Below are 24,636 nucleotides of genomic sequence, written 5' to 3' on the forward strand. Positions count from 1 at the left end.
ACAGGGGAGATGACATACAGGTATATACTATATAGAGGAGATGACATACAGGTGTATACTATACATAAGGGAGATGAGAAACATGTATATACTGAGGTGAAAATGAGAGGTGTGAGGTGAAAATGAAAAGGTGTGAGTGCAAAATGAGAGGAGTGAGGGAAAATAGTGGAGTGATCGGAAAATCTGAGGTCGAAATGACAAGTGTTAGGGGGGAATGAGAGGAGTGAGGGGGAAAATAAGAGGAGTGAGGGGGAAAATGAGAGGTGTGAGGGAGAAAATGAGAGATGTGAGAGGGAAAATGAGAGGCGTGATGGGAAAATAAGAGAAGTGAGGTGCTATAACTAACCTCAGATATTTACTATGCCCAGGCAACGCCGGGCTCTTCAGCTAGTTATATATATTATTCTATTGATGATCTCATAGCATAACATTTAACTAGCATTTGCAAAAGAACCTACCCAACTGGTTGAACTAATACACATTAAATACGATTAATACACATTTAAATGGGGTATTTTATAATTAAATAATAAAAATTGTATCCTCAAATAATTATGCATAAGGCTGGGTTCACATTGCGTTAACAGCAGCCCGTTCAACACATACGGTAACGGGCTGCTGTTAACGCAAGTGCTGGTATGGATGCCCGCTAGCGCAGATGGAGCATCTGCTAGCTCTATCTGCGCTAGCGGTGACGGACCCGGAAACGCTGCAGCCCGCGTCTCAGGGTTTGTCACTCAATGACGGAACATCGCTAGCGAACGCCCATTGTGGGCGTGCGCTAGCGATACGTCCGACATTGCATTCAATGGCGGCGTTAACGTACTATGTTACACCGCGTTATGCCGCAGTGTAACGTAGTCCATTTAACGGACGCGCAGAACGCAATGTGAACCCAGCCTAAGTCCCAAAACTCCAATTTTGACCAGTTTCGGTTTCGTATTTATAACATGCTACTCTTGGCATATATTAAATAATGGTGATCAATTGCTTTAATGACCAAAATTTTTCATAGTAAATGCAGATCTACTATGGATGGTCAACCAAAAGAGGTGCATCGCATGATCACATCCATTGTGTCTCACCATCGCTACCACCCGCCACAATCTCCCATCACTACCTGTGGTGATCGATTGCTTTTGTGTCAAATATTTTTCCATATTGATCAATGAAATTGATCTACTGCGGGTGGTAACACGGGAAGGGGGGTGCATCGCACGATCACCTCCGTTGTGTCTCACTGCCACAATCTCCCATCGCTACCAGTAAGAAATGCAGCTAATGTAAAAAACATTACATTGGGTATTTTGGTGCATCCCCTAGAAACTGTTTGGATGTGAAATACCCCTGATTCAAGAGAATTGTGAGGACTTCTCAAAGAACTCTGCAATTCTCATGAACTGGTGAGTATAATAAATGTGATTTCTATTAAACCGATTCCAAAGTCTCATTGAGTCCATCTGGATATAAACTGCCCAATCTATATATCCAGTTGGACTCCTCTGTCAGACACTGGTGTGGGAGACTGCATCAAAGACACAACCTTTGATGTACATGTTCGTCAAAGGTCATGAACAGGTTAAAACCTTGTAACCCTTACTGTATGAAGTAAGCAGAGATAAAACATGGTAAGGATGGACCTACTGCTCATAAGCCACTACTGTGAGTTTGCCCCTCAGGCCAAAGTTTGCTAGCCAGCCCTTTAAAAATCTACACAGATAATTGTTTTGAGGTGGTTGTGATGAGGAGGGATGGGGGTTAAAAGTTTCTGACAAGTTTTTTTAGGTCTTAACTACATAAATCACAGTTTCTTTCACAATGAGAGTTTCTTAATATACATACTTTCATCTGCTCTTGAATTTATAGCTAACCCTAGGCTGAATGCAGAGCAATGTAACTGGTATAATGACTGAAAGAAAATGGTACACAGCTCCTATGGCTTACAAGACATGGCATAATGAGGATTTTGAGCGGTGTTGATTTTTCATGTTCGTTTCATTCCAGCTCATGAAATGTCAGTAATAATCCCAAATAATCAGACAGTGCTGGCAATGTGTGTGGGGGGAGGGAGGATGGAAGGCTGCTTTCTGAGCCAGCTAGATTTATAGACTCTGTACAGTAACACAGTGACATTTGGAAAGGAATGGTAAGTCAGACTTATTTGTGTCCTGGCAGAGGTTGACTCAGCCGCCTTTCTATCTGTCCATTAACAAGGAAGAGCCAAGAATGAGAGAAGTCAGGATGCAGCAGGAAGATGAGCCATTATATTTGGCCACAGCACAGAATTGTAATCTCGGGACTTTATGTTTCGGAGGAAAAGTGCTGTTATAGCATCAAAACTGGAATAGGCTGTCATTATTGAATTCCCCATTTACCTTTCTGTCTCCATTGTAGGGTCTTTTCTAAGGGCTATAATTTCCTTTGTATGGTTTGATGTTATCAATTATATGAATGGAAATGTGGTCTAGAAGTCTAGCCCCTTCGTGACTTATGAAAAAATATACATCATTGTCATCTCTGTCGATCCAACACCCTGTCGTGCATTTCCATCTTGACTTCAACAGATTATCATGGAGCTGTTGCCAAACCAATTACCGCTGTCCCGCTGTCCCGTTTATTGCGATTGGTCACTCACAAAATAAATGTCCAATCATAGCGCTAGGCATTGGAGGAGAATTGGCGGGCACACAGTGGTAGAGGCGAGGTGTCGGTGGAAGGGGTAGTGAGCCCCTGGGACATCTAGTTAGGTAAATTCATCAAACACTCTGGTGTTGAATACAAATTAATTTTATTTCACAATGCAGGTAAACATAAACTCAGATTAGGCATATAAGGTAGGTTGTGAATGCGAATAAACCCGGTCCCAGGTCTTGTTCACTAAGTCGTTCTGTAGTGGAAGGAAATCTTAGCTTTAAGCATCACAATCACAAGAGAAAAGCACTTCTCAGCTTAGATCTCCTCACTCCTGTCAATGGTGTTGATAAGATAAGAACTGTTAAGTTTGATCAACTTGTCAGTGAAGGAAAGAGGTGATTTAAATATTTCAATAGCTGACAATCCCAGCGCCACTGTCATTGATCCAGTGCCCCTGTGATTCTCCCGGAGCACCAAAGTCCGTCCTTCCTACTTTAGCTTTCTTTGTAAAAAAAAATCAATTTATTAAATTAGCTATACTTAGTAGGTATGCAATTAGGGTTAGCGGTGGGCATAAATTCTCCCAGGCTGAACCCTTGTAGTGGGCATGGTTTTGCTTAATACAAATGTATTGTATCGAGCCCTGTCTAGTGGGCACAGCCGTTTGTCTGATGCGGCCATCTAGTGAAAGAAACTGTAAATGAATCATAGATCATCACTCGGGTCATAATTGGATAGTACATATATGGTATATCACATGTACGACTATCATAATGTTTGTAATTAGGTATGAAAACTGGCATTCCAGGTGCAGTCTAGGCAAAGTGATGATGTTTTAGGAAAACGTGGCCCAGACTTAGTTGGAAAGCGTGGAGCGTTAATTTTGAGTGCAATTTTTGTAGATAACTGCTTGCTACATGGCTCCTGTCACTTTTTTGCTCCTCTAAAATTTGAAATACATGGCAGTTCTATGGAAGAATTTTCACTGGTGCGTCTTGTCGAAAACTCCTAGATGTTCTGTGCTTGAGGTCAGACATATTGTACATTTTTAGCGTACCCATATCATCACTGAATCTGAAATGTAACTTGCAGGATAGTTTTGAGATGTGATACCATTTGCTTTCTAGAAGTAATGTCAGCTTGAGCTAATTTCATACAGCATGATCAATCTTCCCTAGCTTCTTGGGACTGACAGATAGTCTGGAGAGAGACAGAAATTGGAAAGTAGAAATAGCTGGAAGTATTGACTTAACAAGGCTGTTTGCTTTATGGTATTATAAACTTTCTCCTTTGTAATACACTGATGTTTCTTTTCTTGCTTTATTTACTTTCTTTTTGCTTTGATAATAGAATGAATAATGGAAGCTGATGCAAGGAAAAAAATGAATGTCTTAATAAATAGCTCAGGTCATTTTTCTCTTGTGCTAATAATATGCTACCTCTGCCAAAGAGAAATATAGCAACAGGCGAGAGTTTGCTGGAAGCCTCCGCTGCAATTGGATGCTTTGTTTAAAACCCCAAAGGGAGATAAGCATATCACAAGAACCTCTTCTTTATATTTTTCTCTGCTTGTCAATGGAATTGTGTTTATTTCTCTCTGCAGTATGAAGCTATGCTTCCTGGGGTAAGATCAGGACACACAGAGTTAATCTCAAGGTTTGAATTGAACTGATGTACTCTGGTGAGACTCATATGTGTCTTCTAATGTACTGTGGAATGCAATGAACTTTAATATTATAGGGAAAATAGAGTTTATGATGAACCCTATAAGCTCTATATGTGATGGATTTTTCTATGCCACACATTTGTATAGTTTAAAAGAATCTGGACTGGAAAAATTACTTTCCTTCATTTTAAGGGTATGTTTCTCCTTATGCCTTTAGAGAGGAAGAGGACTTGAACTCTATAGCGCCACCTATTGTAAACAGCCATCCTGCACCTCACTATTGACCCATTAACGAGCCTTGCAATAGGACTTTAAAAAAAAGCCAAATCGGAATCTCAATTTGCAGACACAGTGTTTTGGAGGGCACAACAAATAAGCTCTTTACATTAGCATGCCAGAGCTGATATGTCACTCTCCACAACGAGAAACGTTACCCCTTAGACCCCAGCCCAGAGCCTCTCACCTAGCCAAATCAGTTCTCATACTTTGCACAGACCAGGGGCAATACCCTGAAATACCGTGTTTGCAAACTGAGATTCTGATTTGGCTTTTATCCAAAGTCATATTGCAAGACTCATTAACCCTTTCGCGACATGCGCCGTACTAGTACTGCGTTGCCGGCACTGCATTTGTATGGTATGGGAACAGAAACACCAGCGGCCCAAGTAGATAGTATTACGATGTCCAAAGTGGAAGCGTGGGGCGGTACGCGTTTCGAAGGTCTCCGGACCTTCTTCGTAGCCCTGACGAAGAAGGTCCAGAGACCTTCGAAACGCGTAGGCAATTGTGGTCCTGTGCGGCATCCGTCCTTTGCTTTTTGTTTTGGTGACGTCACCCAAATCACGTCCCCTCCTTTCACCGCTCTGTGCAGCGGCTTTTTTCCGGTCCACATGTGCCGGTCAAGCGGCGCTCTTGTCGTGCGCAGCGGGCATACACTCACCAGGGAGGACGCTCCCCATACCACCAGGTGTTTGTACCGCCCCACGCTTCCACTTTGGACATCGTAATACTATCTACTTGGGCCGCTGGTGTTTCTGTTCCCATACCCATCTGGACGGCTACAGCCTTCACTGGGAGCACGCTAGCACCTTCACAAGCAGTTTTACTATCATTCAGTAAGTGTGCTTTTTTTACTTTTACTTGCCACTCACTTTGATGTGAAATCTCGGCTTTAATAGGCACCTGCTCTGCTCTTTCTTGTATTGGTTATTGGTTGCCTATATTGCCTATATTGTTTATACTCCTATTGTGGTGCACGTCTTGTCTAGTTAGACGTTCACTTTTTATTCCTCTGTACTACTTCATCTAGTTAGCGCGGTGTCCTTATTTATTAATTATTCTCTTTGGTCACTTGACAGAGTCAGCACAGTAGCTGTCTAGGCACCTGCAGCTTTCTAGTTTATCCTTCTGGGAGCGCCGGTGTGTTTTTATTTCTATGTGGGAAATGTTGTTTATTAACTATATTATGTGATATAACTCTCTAATTTAAGGGCATAAAACCGAAAAATTTAAAAATTGCTAAATTTTCATAATTTTCGACAAATTTCAGTTTTTTTCACAAATAAATGCAAGTCATATTGAAAAAACTATCATAAAGTACAATATGTCACGAGAAAACATTGTCAGAATCACCAGGATCCGTTGAAGCGTTTCAGAGTTATGACCTCATAAAGTGACAGTGGTCAGAATTGTAAAAATTGGCCCTGTCACTTAGGTGAAAACAGGCTTTGGGGTGAAGGGGTTAATGGGTCAATAGGGACTTAAATGATTGCTGCTTCCAACAGTCTTCTTTCTCTCTGAAGAGGCAATTTGTATATTGCCTTTAGTTGAAATGTGTAGTCTGCACAATATTTTTTCACAAGAAAGGCAGGTTCAGCAAAGTCAGGCTGGACTGAGAAAGTCAATAAGAACATTTTTTTCATGATTTTTGGGGTAAAAAAAACAATGGCAAGACTTCTTTGTTATAATCTCACACCGAATGACAAGACATTGAGCTTCACCTTGATAATAAATGTCAAAAATGAAAAGGTGTCATTCTTGTTAACCCCTTAACGCCCAAGGGTGGTTTTCATGTTAATGACCGGGCCAATTTTTACAATTCTGACAACTGTCCCTTTATGAGGTTATAACTCTGGAACACTAGCATGGATCCCGGTTGATTCTGACAATGTTTTCTCATGACATATTGTACTTCATGTTAGTGGTAAAATTTCCTTGACATTACTTGCGTTTACTTGTGAAAAAAATTGGAATTTGGTGAAAATTTTGAAAGTTTTGCAATTTTCATGCCCTTAAATCACAGAGATATGTCACACAAAATACTTAATAAGCAACATTTCCTATATGTCTTCTTTACATCAGCACAATTTTGGAACCAACATTTTTTTTGTTAGGGAGTTATAAGGGTTAAAATTGACCAGCAATTTCTCATTTTTACAACACCGTATTTTTTAGGGACCACATCACATTTGAAATCACTTTGAGGGGTCTAGATAAGTGGTGAGCACTTTGAACCCCCAAGTGCTTCACAGAAGTTTATAATGTAGAGCTGTAAAAATAAAAAATCTTATTTTTTTCACAAAAATGATTTTTCACCCCCAATTTTTTATTTTCCCAAGGGTAACAGGAGAAATTGGACCACAAAAGTTGTTGTGCAATTTGTACTGAGCATGCTGATATCCCATATGTGGGGGTAAACCACTGTTTGGGCGCATGGCAGAGCTCAGAAGGGAAGGAGCGCCATTTGATTTTTCAATGCAAAATTGGCTGGAATTGAGATAGGACACCATGTCTCATTTGGAGAGCCCCTGATGTGCCTAAACAGTGGAAACCCCCAAAAGTGACCCCATTTTGGAAAGCATACCCCCTAAGGAACTTATCTAGATGTGCGGTGAGCACTTTGAACCCCCAAGTGCTTCACAGAAGTTTATAATGTAGAAAATTAAAAAAATCATTTTATTTCCACAAAAATGATCCTTTGGCACCAAATTTTGTATTTTCCCAAGGGTATCTGGAGAAATTGGACCCCAAAAGTTGTTGCGAAATTTGTCCTGAGAATGATGATACCCCATATGTGGGAGAAAACTACTGTTTGGGCGCATGGCAGAGCTCAGAAGGGAAGAAGTGGTGTTTTGGAATGCAGAATTTGATAGAATGGTCTGCGGGCGTCACGTTCTGTTTGCAGAGCCCGTGATGTACCAGTAGAAACCCCCCACAGGTGACCCCATATTGGAAACTAGATCCCCCAAGGAACTTATCTAGATGTGTTCTGAGAACTTTGAACCCCCAAGTGTTTCATTAAAGTTTATAACGCTGAGCCGTGAAAATAAAAATAATTTTTTTTCCACAAAAATGATTTTTTTATCCCCCAGTTTTGTATTTTCCCAAGAGTAGCATGAAAAATTGGACCCCAAAAGTTGCTGTTCAATTTGTCCCGAGTACACTGATACCCCATACATGGGAGAAAACTACTGTTTGGGAGTAGCAGAACTTTGATGGAATGGTCAGCGGGCATCACATTGTGTTTGCAGAGCCCCTGATGTACCTAAACAGTAGAAATCCCCCCACAAGTGACCCCATATTGGAAACTAGACCCCCAAGGAACTTTTCTAAATGTGTTGTGAGAATTTTGAACAGTGAGAATAAAAAATCTTTTTTTTCCACAAAAAAGATTTTTTATCCCCCCAGTTATGTATTTTTCCAAGGGTAACAGGAGAAATTGGACCCCAAAAGTTGTTTTCTAATTTGTCCTGAGTACGCTGATATCCCATATGGGGGGGTAAACCACTGTTTGGGTGCACGGCAGAGCTCGGAAGGGATGGAGCACAGTTTTACTTTTTCAACACACAATTGGATGGAATTGAGATCGGACATAATGTTGCATTTGCAGAGCCCCTGGTGTGCCTAAACAGTGGAAACCTCCCAATTCTAACTCCAACCCTAACCCCAGCACACCCCTAACCCAAATCCCAACCCTAACCACACCCCTAACCCCACGACACCCCTTACCCGAACACACCCCTAACCCCAATCCCAATCCCAACACACCCCTAACCCCAACGCACCCCTTCCCTAATCCCAACCCTAACCACACCCCTAATACGAACACAACCCTAACCCTAATCCCAACCCCAACACACCCCTAACCCTAATCCCAACACTAACCATACTCCTAACCCTGACACACCCTAACCCAACTGTAAACGTAATCCAAACCTTAACCCCAACTCTAGCCCCAACCCTAACTTTAGCTCCAACCCTAACCCTAACTTTAGCCCCAACCCTAACCCAAACCCTAATGGGAAAATGAAAATAAATGTTTTTTTTATTTTATTATTTTTCCCTAAATAAGGCGGTGATAAAGGAGGGTTTGATTTACTATTTATAGCGGGTTTTTATAGCGAGTTTTTATGTTTGGCAGCTGTCACACACTAAAAGATGCTTTTTATTGCAAAAAATATTTTTTGTGTTACCACATTCTGAGAGCTATAATTTTTCCATATTTTGGTCCACAGAGTCATGTGAGGTTTTGTTTTTTGCTGGACGAGTTGATGTTTTTATTGGTACCATTTTCGGGCACATGACATTTTTTGATCGCTTTTTATTCCAATTTTTGTTAGGCAGAATGAACAAAAACAGCAATTCGTGAATTTCTTTTGGGGGGAGCATTTATACAGTTCTGCATTTGGTAAAATTGATAAAGCAGTTTTATTCTTCGGGTCAGTACGATTACAGCGATACCTCATTTATATCATGTTTTATGTTTTGGCGCTTTTATACACTAAAAACTATTTTATAGAAAAAATAATTATTTTTGCATTGCTTTATTATGAGGGCTATAACTTTTTCATTTCTTTGCTGATGATGCTGTATGGCGGCTTTCTTTTTGCGAGACAAGATGACGTTTTCAGTTGTACCATGTTTATATCTGTCTTTTTGATCGCGTGTTATTCAACTTTTTGTTCAGCGGTATGATGTTAAAGCATTGTTTTTTGCCTCGTTTTTTATTATTTTTTGTTACAGTGTTCACTGAAGAGATTAACTAGTTGGACAATTTTATAGGATGAGTCGTTACGGACACAGCAATACTAAATAAGTGTACTTTTATTGTTTTTTTTATTTATTTACATAAAGAAACATATTTATTGGAACAATATATATATTTTTTTAATTTAAGAATTTTTTTACACATGTAAATATATATATTTTTTACTTTTTTACTTTGTCCCAGGGTGGGACATCATGGTATAGTGTCAGATCACTGATCTGACACTTTACACAGCACTGTTTCAAATCAGCGATCTGACAGGCAGTGCTGCAGGACCCGGAAGGCCCCTCGTGGCCATCTTGGATCCGGGGCCTGCAGGGAGGAGGACAGCAGAGATGCTCGAAACAACGCGTGTTCCGAGGCTCTCAGGGAAGCACGCGGGGAGCCCGCTCCCTGCGCAATGCTTCCCTATGCCGCCGGAACACTGCAATCATGTTTAATCGCAGTGTTCCGGGGGTTAATGTGCCAGGAGCGGTCCGTGACCGCTCCTGTCACATAATGCTGGATGTCAGCTGTAATAATCAGCCTCGTGAGCGCGGCCGATCGCCTATGTCGCACTATCCCGCCCCTGGGAATTAAGTCCCAGGTCACCTCAATGGGATAGTACATCTAATGGCAGAAAGGGGTTAATGATCTTCAATAATCATTGTGTTCTCTGTAGGATTTTAAATAAAGATAAACTGGAGTAATTTTTCTCCAATAATGAGTTAGTGCTGAGCTTTTACTTGATGCTTTACCATACTTGAAAAATGCAACCAGTTTGGTAGAAAAAAAGGCAAATTGTTGATAGGGTATACTTTAGAGTTCATCCTAGTACTTTCTCATAAGAGTTCAAAGAAAGATTTATTTTTTCTTAGAAGTACTGTATATACCGTATATACTCGTGTATAAGCTGGGTTTTTCAGCACATTTTTTTGTGCTGAAAATGCCCCCCTCAGCATATACACAAGTCGGAGCAGCGGACTCTTTTCTTTTATAGCACGCACAGTTATTGCCACAGCTGCCGGCTTCCAGCAGCTGCCGGGCTATCACAGGTGTCTGCTCATTAAGGTAATGAATATTCACCTCGCTCCACTCCCATAGGCATGAAGAGAGGTGAATATTCATTCCCTTAATGAGCGGGGACACGTGATCGCTCGGCGGCTTTAGCTGCTGGCACCGGAACGAGATGCTGCAAGGGCGCGCAGGGATGGTAAGCAGAATTTATGCTTTTCTCATGGGGCTATGCATGCAAGGATAGCAATGAGGAATCATGTATACAAGGATGTGGATAAGGAGCCACGCATGCAAGGATGGGAATAAGGAGACATGCATACAAGGATAGGGATAAGGAGCCATGAAGACAAGGATGGGAATAAGGAGCCATACAGCAAGGATTGGAATAAGGAGCCATGCAAACAAGGAATGGAATAAGGAGCCATGTATACAAGGATGGGAATAAGGAGCCATGCAGACAAGGATGGGAATAAGGATCCATCAGACAAAGATGGGAATAAGGAGCCATGCAGGCAAGGATGGGAATGAAGAGCCATACAGACAAGGATGGGAATGAGGAGCCATGCAGACAAAGATGGGGATGAGGAGCCATGCATACCAGAATGGGGATGAGTCAACAATGCATACCCGGCTTATACTCGAGTCAATACGTTTTTCCAGTTTTTTGTGGCAAAATTCGGTGCCTTGACTTATACTCGGGTCGGCTTATACACGAGTATATACGGTACTCATTTTTCCAAAAATCTGTATTCATTGGCTTTTTGAGCTTTAACTTTCATGGCCCTGATTATTCTTACAATGTGAGAGCAATGTTTGAAATGCTAGAGTTAGGCCCCCCCATGATGGAACATTGATGGCTTACACTAAAGATAGCCTTTTAATGTCGCAGAGAGTATCATCAAAGGAAATTATGTTTCTATTTGGTCTTAAAATGTAAAACTTACTGTACGGTATTTCTATTCTGAAATGGGACAAATAGGACTATAATACTTTCCTTTTTGAACTGTTAAGAAGAAGATAATCTGCTGTAATTGTTTTTCTAAATGTACTGACTACTGGCTCCTCCTCTGCGTACTAAATCTGTAGTTCCAATACAAATACAGAATGAAAATAAGACAGCATTTAAAATAAAAAACAAACCTTTCTAATTGACCTCTGTAGTGTTTTAACTGCTTTGAAGAGGTTATCAAGGACTTTCTTATTTTTTGCTATGAAGCTAAGATCTTACAGACAAGTAAATGCTAACTGAACCTAAGATGAAAACAAAAGAAAAATACCCTGTAGTAAGTAAATGAATAAATAGTAATAGCACTTGTATATAACATAGGGTACTCAGTTAACACTATCTTGATAAAAAAAAGCATAAAAGCCATCCCAACACGACAAGGTGTACCCAGTCGGGATGGTACCTAATTCTTGTAGTTCAGCTCACTATATGTCAGCAGACATCAAAATAGATAAAGGCAGAGCAGGACCAGGTTCAGAGTGTTCAGACTCCCGCCCTTTTTAAAGCTATATGAACAAAATAAACAACTCAAAAAGGGGGAGCCATACACTTGTTTGTACAAAGTGAAAGAATACAAATTGAGCTGGACCATATGTTGGCATAAGTGTAATTCATATGTGTGCATTCTCACTGTGGCCATTTACCAACTACCTGTCTGTTCTGCTTTGCCCCAATCTCTGCCAGCTCAGAGTGATCACAGACCGCTCCTGTCATCAATTATGCTGCTTCATTTGACCTTATGTGAACAGAGCAGCTCTTCTTCTCCCAGTGTGCATTGTCAACAGGACGGTTCTGTAGAGATCATGTTGATTAACAAATGGCTCCTGCACTTAGTCAGCGTGGAGCCATTTGCCAATCGGCATGACCTCAACAGAGATGCTCCCTCAACAGAGCAAAGCAGAGAAAAAGAGTTGTTCTGTTGATGTGATGCCATCGAAAGCCGCAGAAGTGCCAGTGATTCATGACCGCTCTGAGCCGGCAGAGATCGGCACCAGGCAGTAAAGGCAGATAATAATTAGCAAATGCCTGTGTGTAATTTCTAAGTCCCACAGCAGAAAATAACCAAAGTCCCAGATAACTCATTTAAACCAATGCTTGTGAAAGGCTCACAGAAGCTGAAATGTGGCAGAGATAAATAAAAAGGGTAATTTAATATGCTGTCTTTATCTCCTTAGTTCAATTCTAACTGTTGAAAATCAGGATCTGAGTACAAATCTCCACTCACATTTCATAACAGACATTAAATTATTATCTGTGACATGCTACACCATTAAAGGGAGTGTTCATCTTATAGACAGAAATTGGTAAATGCATGAACTGTTAAATTGGGCTGGGAAAAGCGTAAGTATTTACATATTTCATTCCTACTGTGACAAGTAAGACAGCCACTTACCCTTCTTTTGCTCTCGTAAACTATGGACATGGCCATTATTGCTTTCTTATGAAGTAACTGTTATATTTTACCACATGCCCAGCTCCTCTACTTTCTGTTTCTCTGTGCAGGTGCAGGGCTTGAGCTGAAGCAGGCAAAAGCCTCCTGTACCTGAGCATGTGATGGAATAATTCTACACGTGCACAGAAAAAGTGAAGCAGTTACTGGATATAATCATATGATCAAAACCAATTTCATCATATAAATGCGATGATAGCCAAGTTAGTCATTTATGCTGTTAAAAAATGGCCAGCCGAGTGTCTAAAGCTTCTGAGACCAACCTTACAGATTAATACATTTTCATATTTTCATCTGATAAAACCCTTTGGCACAGCAGACCTAAATTATTGGAATAGTGGCACTGTTTATAAGCATTGTATTATAATGACTTTTACTAAGCAAATAGGGTAGACTCTTGGGTTTTCCTACATTAATAAGGTTATGCATCATTGGCCAATGTAATGCCGGTTACTTCTATAAGGATTCGCTATATCAAGCAAGAATTTCAATGGAATAAAAAGGATAGATGCAGACCACCCAGGTATTTTAAAATAACACTTATTTTTAATATCTTGGAAATATATCCCTTTGACATGTTCAACACATCTGTTATTAGCTCTCCACACAATGACTTCCTGAAAAGCATTTAATAAAATCTGTTAATTTACAACAGCCAATTAGAGGTATTGAAGAGGAGAAAGCGCATCAGGATTGTCCAATAATGAAACAAGAGGTGTGTCACAGACTACCTGAGATTCTCCATAGTCACTGTAGTTAAGTTGCAGTCACAGAACACACCTCTGGCCTAATGGAGATGAGCTATAAAGCATCTAATCAGCAATATCACAGAAAAAAAATAGGATATCATCATTATTTTTAGTTCGGGACTTAGATATGCTGTTTGTGCTGCTGACCATGGAGTGCCTTTGTATTCAATCTGTCCCAAGATTTCACAATACAGAGCCAGAATAGAGCTCAGCTAGACCCAGTTTTGTATATTCTGAAAGATATTAACTGAAAAGCTGGAACCCACCTTGCAGAAAGGAAGAGGGCAAATGAAATGAAGAGGGTATAGGGAATTAATGGATAAAAGAGAAGGGCACTAGGTAACTATGCATTTATTGTGATTTTTTGTAGTGATCTCCAGGATCACTTTAACTCAAAATTTAGTTTAAAAGAATACTGAGTTACTATGTTTTAACCAGTTTTCTTATGTAAAACTTTTCAGCATTCTCATTTGTTTCAGCACAGCTCAGCTCATTCCAATTTCACCTTGAAATTTCAAAAATGAGAGTTTCTGATAGTATTCCACATATTAGAAAAGTGGTACATAAACCTGCTGAGAGAAAAAAGTTTTAAACAAACCATATTAACACATGCTGAATTCTATCTAAAGAAGTCTTCGAGATGATGTAGTGTTGGCCCCACATCGGGGGTGCCTTTTGGCCATAAATGTCAGGAAGTGAATGAACGCAATCATTCAGGAAGACACAGCCAGTGGCATGTTTTCAACTGCTCTACCGTATTGATTTGGTGTCACTGTCATCTTCTTTGTAATGTTTCCATGTGTTTTACTGTTTTGTTTTCCCCCAGTCTCATTTGATATGGCTCTTTAGGCTGTCTGGTGTTTGATATAATAAATAATAGCGACAACCACTCTTATAAGTTCAATAAGATTTTGTTCAGTGCCATCATGGGACCCTTTCTTATGTGTACCAAATATTTTTAAGTATAAACAAATTAACTCAATTAATATTTAGCATGAATTTTTTTTATAGGGATGAACATTATAATCAGTATTCATTAAATTAATCTGTCTACTGATTCATGCTGTCCTAACTATGGGCATTATGATATATCAAAAGACACACATTAAAACATAAATCGTATTCTGAAATGCTGAAGCGTATTAGAGAAGACATAGTTTTAAAAAAGAATGACCCATGGAGAAAAGTGTCCACTGGTCAGTTTTCCTCAGGTTTCTCCCTGCCCAACTTAGCTTAAAAGCAGATATTCTGCTCACAAAATTAGTAGACACCTATTAGTCAAGCTGACACTTTTCCTGATGCCTTTTCCAAAACTATGGGGGCAATTCCTCAAGCCTGTTTAGCCAGAGAATTAGGGTAGAAAAGTTGCAGATTTTTGCGCAATGCATTTTCATGTCTGCACCGTCTAGAGCAGCCCAACAGATTCACTTTTACATACAACGCCTACAAATATACAAGCATATATCGGATGTAGCCAATGGCTGCCATGTCTGACGCAGATCTAATATAATATACTAAAAGGCAATTAGGCCAACTAGAATATATACAAGTTCGTCTTATCTTTTTAGTAGATAAAGCTAATAAACTAATTAAATTAAATTAGGAGAAGTACATAAAAAAACCACTAAAGGGTTGTATAGAATTAGTAATACAAGTCCAGGAGATTACATTTTAATACTAATTACATCTAACCACTCTGGTTATATATTATGTGCATGCTGCTGCTTCACTATATATATTTTTGACTTTTTTGCTTTCTTTTTTTCAGATTAACAGCTAAAGCCGTGGCAGTGCTCTTACCAATCCTTGGAAGCTCTTGGATTTTTGGAGTCCTCGCAGTTAATGAACATTCAATAGTGTTTCAATACATGTTTGCCATCTTTAACTCATTGCAAGTAAGGTTTGAAGATTTTTTTTCATATCAAAAAGGTGTCAACTTAAATTGTGCATGTAACAAGAGAACTTTCTATCTTCCCATTATTTTGAGCGACAAACTGAGAACGGAAAAGTAAACCAATTTTATGGCAACAATTTGAGGAAGGATTTTTCATTATTAGGGTATGTTCACACTGAGTTTTTTTTCCAACATTTTTTGTGCGGGAAAACACTGCAAAATGCCCTTACAAAACACTCAAAAGAATGGACCTATTCATTTCTATATGATAACAAATTGCTGTTCATATGGTCATGCTTTCGAGCTTATTTCCAGTGCTTCAAGCTTTCAAAAGACTCTGATCATTTAAAGTAAGTAACATGTACAGTTAGTCTTTGGTTATTTTCCGCTAGGAACATGCTCAATACTCTATAACAGAAGTCTATGGAAGTGCTGATGAAACAATGTTCAAAAAATTCTGGCAGAAAAAAAGGCCCAAAACATGCCTCCCCTTCTGCTTGGAACATGGATGTTTTTGACCACTGGAAAAAGATGCAATATGAACATATCCTTACATTGAAAATGTATCCTTTTAAAAAGTGACATGCATAAAGAAAGATATCCTTCGGCACTTTCTAACAGCTGTTAAGTCAGTTACTTCATGTCACTGAAAATTCCCAAAAACTCCCATTTGGGTAAATGAATGAGTGGAAAAGGTTAACAATATTATGAAAATAGAAAACATTTTACAATCACCTCGAAGCATTTAATTGCCAGTGGACATTAGTGTTGAGCATTCCGATACCGCAAGTATCGGGTATCGGCCGATACTTGCGGTATCGGAATTCCGATACCGAGATCCGATACTTTTGTGGTATCGGGAATCGGAATCGGAAGTTCCCAGTGTATGGTTCCCAGGGTCTGAAGGAGAGGAAACTCTCCTTCAGGCCCTGGGATCCATATCCATGTAAAAAATAAAGAATTAAAATAGAAAATATTGATATACTCACCTCTCCGGAGGCCCCTGGACATCACCGCTGGTAACCGGCAGCCTGCTTTGCTTAAAATGAGCGCGTTCAGCACCTTCCATGACATCACGGCTTCTGATTGGTCGCGTGCCGCTCATGTGACCGCCACGCATCCAATCACAAGTCGTGACGTAATTCTCAGGTCCTAAATTCCTAGAATTCGGAATTTAAGACCTGAGAATGACATCACGGCTTGTGATTGGTCGCGTGGCGGTCACATGAGCGGCACGCAACCAATCAGAAGCCGTGACGCCATGGAAGGCCCTAAACGCGCTCATTTTAAGCAAAGAAGGCTGCCGGTTACCAGCGGTGATGTCCAGGGGCCTCCGGAGAGGTGAGTATATCAATATTTTTTATTTTAATTCTTTATTTTACACAGTAATATGGATCCCAGGGCCTGAAGGAGAGTTTCCTCTCCTTCAGACCCTGGGAACCATCAGGATACCTTCCGATACTTGGTGTCCCATTGACTTGTATTGGTATCGGGTATCGGTATCGGCGATATCCGATACTTTTCGAGTATCGGCCGATACTATCTGATACCGATACTTTCAAGTATCGGACGGTATCGCTCAACACTAGTGGACATGTTGGATATTATTCAGTGAGGGGAATAATCTGGTAATCTGGTTGTCAGCAAGCAATATTTAAAATGGAATGTAGTGGTAGATCTACTCTTCTCTTAAGTGCAAATTTCAATAAGTTTTGGATTTTTTTATCCCCTCCCCCACCATCTTTTTTTCCTTCCCATTCTTTCTCTTTCTACCTTCCTTTCTTCTTTACAATCCTCTAGCACACACATAATATTTTGGTTCATGTAAGAGCTTACATTAATACCTCATCAAGCTGGTTATACCTATATTCCAATGTTTAATTATAATTTAATATTAACAACCATCAACTTTTTTATTGTTATTATTGAGCATAATTGGAATGTTCTGTTTCCATATCAATGTTGATAAAACCCATTAAACCCAATAAAAATATTTAAAGTGAATAAAACAAAAGTGACATGCAAAACCAAAGTTTGCTAAGTTTGTTGGGGAAGAAATTTACAATCCTTATCAGACATAAGGTTTGTTATTGCCTTTATCATTATTGTGGCTAAATCAATGTTATGTATTATTTCAAAATATTGAGGCCTAATGATATTGTCTACCACTCGGAGTTCTTCCAGTTCTGGAGAATCATTTTAGGATGGGTGTTTGGATGATTGCTGCAATTTTGTGCAATATTAAATCATGTTATATGCTAATTAACAATTATAAAAAATCAATCATTTAGTGTGATGGCCAAGCCTTGCTATACTACTGAGTATAACTGCATATATTAAGTAGCCACAAAGGGCCAAATAATGTGGCTGAAAAGCACACTCCTTAGTTCTTTTAATTCTATTTGCCCCCCTCTTTGGCAATTTAGAGTTATAATTGGTGTTGAGCGATACCTTCCGATACTTGAAAGTATCGGTATTGGATAGTATCGGCCGATATCCGAAAAATATCGGATATCGACGATTCCGATACCCGATACCAATACAAGTCAATGGGACACAAGTATCGGAAGCTATCCTGGATGGTTCCCAGGGTCTGAAGGAGAGAAAACTCTCCTTCAGGCCCTGGGATCCATATTCATGTAAAAAATAAAGAATTAAAATAAAAAATATGGATATACTCACCCCTCCGGCGGCCCCTGGACCTTACCGATGTAACCGGGAGCCTCCGTTCCTAAGAATGAGGAGTTTAGGACCTTCGATGATGTCGCGGCTTGTGATTGGTCGCATGACCGCTCATGTGACCGCTCACGCGACCAATCACAAGCCGCAACGTTATCACATGCCCTACACTCACTCATTCTTAGGAACGGAGGCTGCCGGTTACATCGTTAAGGTCAAGGGCCGCCGGAGGGGTGAGTGTTATGATCCTAGTGGTAGAGGATCTCTGGTATTCCGGCTAAGTCTACAAAAACATAGGAACTGCTCTAGGGAGGTGGAAACTGAGCTAACCGCATAACTGATCCTAACACACAACTAGAAGTAGCCGGTGAACGTGCCTACGTTGTTTCTAGACGTCTCGAGCCAGCCGGAGAACTGACTACCCCTAGAGGAAAAATAAGACCTCACTTGCCTCCAGAGAAATTAACCCCAAAGATATAGAAAGCCCCCAACAAATAATAACGGTGAGGCAAGAGGAAAACACAAACGTAGAGATGAACTAGATTCAGCAAAGTGAGGCCCACTAATCTAGATAGGCAGAAAATAGAAAGTGAACTATGCGGTCAGCAGAAAACCCTGCAAAAACATCCACGCTGAATATTCAAGAACCCCCGCACCGACTGACGGTGTGAGGGGAGAATATCAGCACCCTAGAGCTTCCAGCGAGCTAGAAAATCACATTTTGAGCAAGCTGGACAAAAAACACTGATAATGCAAATGATCCAAAGTATGCAAACAGGACTTAGCTTTTCTTGCATAAGACAGATGGCAAGGAATCAGGAGGAGACCAAATTGGACTGAATACATCGATACCAGGCAAGAGACTGAGTCCTAAGGAGGACTAAATAGGGAACACCCACAGCTTAATGAAACAGCTGAAGCCCAGGCCTGCAGAAGACATGACTCATACAATACCATTAGTGACCACAAGAGGGAGCCCAGAAACACAGTTCACAACAGGTGAGTATATCCATATTTTTTATTTTAATTCTTTATTTTTTACATGAATATGGATCCCAGGGCCTGAAGGAGAGTCTCCTCTCCTCCAGACCCTGGGAACCATTCACTGGGAACTTCCGATTCCGATTTCCGATATCACAAAATATCGGAACTCGGTATCGGAATTCCGATACAGCAAATATCGTCCGATACCCGATACTTGTGGTATCGGAATGCTCAACACTAGTTATAATTAGTGGGTATATTCATAACTGATGTCCTCATCTAATATATAAAGCTGAATGTGTGTGTGTATGTGTAACACAGTTCACAACAGTACCCCCCCCCTTGAGGAGGGGTCACCGAACCCTCACCAAGACCCCCAGGGCGATCAGGATGAGCAGCGTGAAAGGCATAAACCAAATCAGCCACTGGAACATCAGAGGCGACAACCCAGGAATTATCCTCCTGACCATAGCCCTTCCACTTAACCAAATACTGAAGTCTACGTCTAGAGATACGAGAATCCAAGATCTTCTCCACTACGTACTCCAACTCGCCCTCAACCGAAACCGGGGCAGGAGGCTCAACAGCAGGAACCACAGGCACCACGTACCGCCACAACAAGGACCTATGGAACACATTATGAATTGCAAATGACGCTGGAAGGTCCAAACGAAAAGACACCGGGTTAAGGATTTCCAAAATCTTATAAGGACCGATAAAGCAAGGCTTGAACTTAGGAGAGGAGACCTTCAAAGGAACATGCCGAGAAGACAACCAAACCAAATCCCCAACACGAAGTCGGGGACCCACACCGCGGCGGCGGTTGGCAAAACGCTGAGCCTTCTCCTGTGACAATTTCAAATTGTCCACCACATGGTTCCAAATCCGCTGCAACCTATCCACCACAGAATCAACCCCAGGACAGTCAGAAGGTTCAACCTGACCCAAGGAAAAACGAGGATGAAAACCAAAATTGCAGAAAAAGGGCGAAACCAAAGTGGCAGAACTAGCCCTATTATTAAGGGCAAACTCGGCCAGTGGCAAAAAGGTCACCCAATCATCCTGATCAGCAGAAACAAAACATCTTAAATAAGTTTCCAACGTCTGATTAGTTCGCTCGGTTTGGCCATTAGTCTGAGGATGAAAAGCCGATGAGAACGACAAGTCAATGCCCATCTTAGCATAAAAGGATCGCCAGAATCTGGACACAAACTGGGATCCTCTGTCAGACACAATATTCTCAGGGATGCCGTGCAAACAAACCACATTCTGAAAGAACAAAGGAACCAAATCGGAGGAGGAAGGCAACTTAGGCAAGGGCACCAAATGGACCATTTTAGAAAAACGATCACACACCACCCAGATGACAGACATCTTCTGAGATACTGGAAGATCCGAAATGAAATCCATGGAAATGTGCGTCCAAGGCCTCTTCGGGATAGGCAAGGGCAAAAGCAACCCGCTGGCACGAGAACAGCAAGGCTTAGCCCGAGCACAAATCCCACAGGACTGCACAAAGGAACGCACATCCCGCGACAAGGAAGGCCACCAAAAGGACCTAGCCACCAAATCTCTGGTACCAAAAATCCCAGGATGCCCCGCCAACACCGAAGAATGAACCTCAGAAATAACTCTGCTGGTCCATCTATCAGGGACAAACAGTCTCTCTGGTGAGCAACGATCAGGTCTATCAGCCTGAAATTTCTGCAGCACTAGTCGCAAATTTGGGGAAATGGCAGACAAAATCACTCCCTCTCTGAGAATACCAGCCGGTTCTGAGACTCCCGGAGAGTCAGGCACAAAACTCCTAGAAAGCGCATCAGCCTTCACGTTCTTCGAACCAGGCAGGTATGAGACCACAAAGTCAAAATGGGAGAAAAACAACGACCAACGAGCCTGTCTAGGATTCAGACGCTTGGCGGACTCGAGATAAATCAGATTTTTATGATCAGTCAAGACCACCACACGATGCTTAGCTCCCTCGAGCCAATGTCGCCACTCCTCAAATGCCCACTTCATAGCCAACAACTCCCGATTACCAACATCATAGTTCCGCTCAGCAGGTGAAAATTTTCTGGAAAAGAAAGCACATGGCTTCATCATAGAGCCATCAGAGCTTCTCTGCGACAAAACGGCCCCCGCACCAATCTCAGAAGCATCAACTTCAACCTGGAAGGGAAGAGAGACATCCGGCTGGCACAAGACTGGCGCTGAAGTAAACCGGCGCTTCAGCTCCCAAAAGGCCTCCACGGCCGCAGGAGACCAATTAGCAACATCAGAACCTTTCTTGGTCATATCAGTCAAAGGTTTAACTACGCTAGAAAAATTAGCGATAAAACGACGGTAAAAGTTAGCAAAGCCCAAGAACTTCTGAAGGCTCTTAACAGACGTGGGCTGGGTCCAGTCATGAATGGCACGGACCTTGACTGGGTCCATCTCCACAGTAGAAGGGGAAAAAATAAAACCCAAAAAAGAAACCTTCTGTACTCCAAAGAGACATTTTGAGCCCTTCACAAACAAAGCATTATCACGCAGAACCTGAAACACCATCCTGACCTGGTTCACATGGGACTCCCAATCATCAGAAAAAAACAAAATATCATCCAGATAAACAATCATAAATTTATCCAGATATTTCCGGAAGATATCATGCATGAAGGACTGAAACACAGAAGGAGCATTAGAGAGTCCAAAAGGCATCACCAAGTACTCAAAATGACCCTCGGGCGTATTAAATGCTGTTTTCCATTCATCTCCCTGCTTAATGCGCACAAGGTTATACGCACCACGAAGATCTATCTTGGTGAACCAACTGGCACCCTTAATACCGAGCAAACAAATCAGACAACAATGGCAAAGGATACTGAAATTTGACCATGATCTTATTCAGAAGACGATAATCTATACAAGGTCTCAAAGACCCGTCCTTCTTGGCCACAAAAAAGAATCCTGCACCAAGAGGAGAAGAGGATGGGCGAATATGTCCCTTCTCCAAAGACTCCTTTATATAACTCCGCATCGCGGCATGCTCTGGTACAGATAAATTAAAGAGTCGACCCTTAGGAAATTTACTACCAGGAATCAAATTTATAGCACAATCACAGTCCCTATGAGGAGGAAGGGCACTGGACCTGGGCTCACTAAATACATCCTGGTAATCTGACAAAAACTCAGGGGTCTCAGAAGGAGTGGAAGAAGCAATAGACACCAACGGAGTATCGCCATGAATCCCCCGACAACCCCAACTTGACACAGTCATAGCTTTCCAATCCAAAACTGGATTATGGGTCTGTAGCCATGGCAGACCCAAAACGACAACATCATGCAAATTATGCAGAACAAGGAAGCGAATCACCTCCTGATGTACAGGAGTCATGCACATGGTCACCTGCGTCCAATATTGAGGTTTATTCTCCGCCAATGGCATAGCATCAATTCCTCTAAGAGGAATAGGAAATTCCAAAGGCTCCAGAACAAAACCACAGCGCCTGGCAAACGACAAATCCATCAGACTCAGAGCAGCACCAGAATCCACAAAAGCCATGACTGAGTAAGAAGATAATGAACAAATTAAGGTCACAGACAAAATAAATTTAGGCTGTAAAGTACTAATGGCGACAGGATTAACATCTCTTTTCAAGCGCTTAGAGCATGCTGAGATAACATGCGTTGAATCACCACAGTAAAAACACAACCCATTTTGACGTCTATGACTTCGCCGTTCGGCTCTGGACAGAATTCTGTCACATTGCATAAGGTCAGGTGTCCGTTCAGACAGCACCGCCAAAGGATTAGCAGATGTGCGCTCCCGCAAACGCCGATCAATTTGAATGGCCAGAGCCATTGAATCATTCAGACTTGTAGGGATAGTAAACCCCACCATCACATTCTGAATGGCTTCAGAAAGACCATTTCTGAAATTTGCGGCCAGGGCACACTCATTCCATTGAGTAAGCACGGACCATTTCCGAAATTTTTGACAATACACCTCAGCTTCGTCCTGACCTTGAGAGATAGCTAGCAACGCCTTTTCGGCCTGATTTTCAAGATTAGGCTCCTCATAAAGCAAACCAAGCGCCAGAAAAAATGCATCAACATTCACCAATGCAGGATCTCCTGGCACCAGAGAGAAGGCCCAATCTTGAGGGTCGCCACGCAAGAAGGAGATAACAATTTTAACTTGCTGAGTGGAATCCCCAGAGGAACGAGGTCTCAGAGACAGAAACAATTTACAATTATTCCTAAAATTCAGGAACTTAGATCTATCTCCAAAAAACAGCTCAGGGATAGGTATTTTTGGTTCAGACATAGGACTATGAGTGACAAAATCCTGAATGCTTTGCACCCTTGCAGCAAGCTGATCCACACTAGAAGTCAGAGTCTGAAAATTCATGTCTGCAGCAGAGCTCAAAGCCACTCAGAGAATAAGGGGATGAAAGAAGCTAGACAGACTGCAGCAAAAAAAAAAAAAAAAAACACTCAGAACTTCTTTTTAATCCCGCTTCTGCGATGCATTAAACATGTCCTTTTTGGCCTGGTATACTGTTATGATCCTAGTGGTAGAGGATCTCTGGTATTCCAGCTAAGTCTACAAAAACATAGGAACTGCTCTAGGGAGGTGGAAACTGAGCTAACCGCATAACTGATCCTAACACAACTAGAAGTAGCCGGTGAACGTGCCTACGTTGTTTCTAGACGTCTCGAGCCAGCCGGAGAACTGACTACCCTAGAGGGAAAATAAGACCTCACTTGCCTCCAGAGAAATTAACCCCAAAGATATAGAAAGCCCCCAACAAATAATAACGGTGAGGCAAGAGGAAAACACAAACGTAGAGATGAACTAGATTCAGCAAAGTGAGGCCCACTAATCTAGATAGGCAGAAAATAGAAAGTGAACTATGCGGTCAGCAGAAAACCCTGCAAAAACATCCACGCTGAATATTCAAGAACCCCCGCACCGACTGACGGTGTGAGGGGAGAATATCAGCACCCTAGAGCTTCCAGCGAGCTAGAAAATCACATTTTGAGCAAGCTGGACAAAAAACACTGATAATGCAAATGATCCAAAGTATGCAAACAGGACTTAGCTTTTCTTGCATAAGACAGATGGCAAGGAATCAGGAGGAGACCAAATTGGACTGAATACATCGATACCAGGCAAGAGACTGAGTCCTAAGGAGGACTAAATAGGGAACACCCACAGCTTAATGAAACAGCTGAAGCCCAGGCCTGCAGAAGACATGACTCATACAATACCATTAGTAACCACAAGAGGGAGCCCAGAAACACAGTTCACAACAGGTGAGTATATCCATATTTTTTATTTTAATTCTTTATTTTTTACATGAATATGGATCCCAGGGCCTGAAGGAGAGTCTCCTCTCCTCCAGACCCTGGGAACCATTCACTGGGAACTTCCGATTCCGATTTCCGATATCACAAAATATCGGAACTCGGTATCGGAATTCCGATACAGCAAATATCGTCCGATACCCGATACTTGCGGTATCGGAATGCTCAACACTAGTTAT

At 41.4% G+C, this 24,636-nt stretch overlaps 1 protein-coding gene across 2 annotated transcripts in view; it reads left to right on the top strand.

The window, feature by feature from the left end:
• ADGRD1 (adhesion G protein-coupled receptor D1) overlaps positions 1–24,636 on the top strand; it is a 1,174,499-nt gene that overhangs the window by 1,138,452 nt on the left and 11,411 nt on the right. For both annotated transcript variants that reach the window (XM_077293307.1, XM_077293306.1), the window contains one exon: positions 15,317–15,443. In XM_077293307.1, coding sequence (XP_077149422.1) covers positions 15,317–15,443 — 127 coding nt within the window. The remainder of the gene's footprint in view (positions 1–15,316; positions 15,444–24,636) is intronic.

Source organism: Ranitomeya variabilis, chromosome 1 (genome assembly GCF_051348905.1).
Source record: "Ranitomeya variabilis isolate aRanVar5 chromosome 1, aRanVar5.hap1, whole genome shotgun sequence".
Classification (NCBI taxonomy): Eukaryota; Metazoa; Chordata; class Amphibia; order Anura; family Dendrobatidae; genus Ranitomeya; species Ranitomeya variabilis.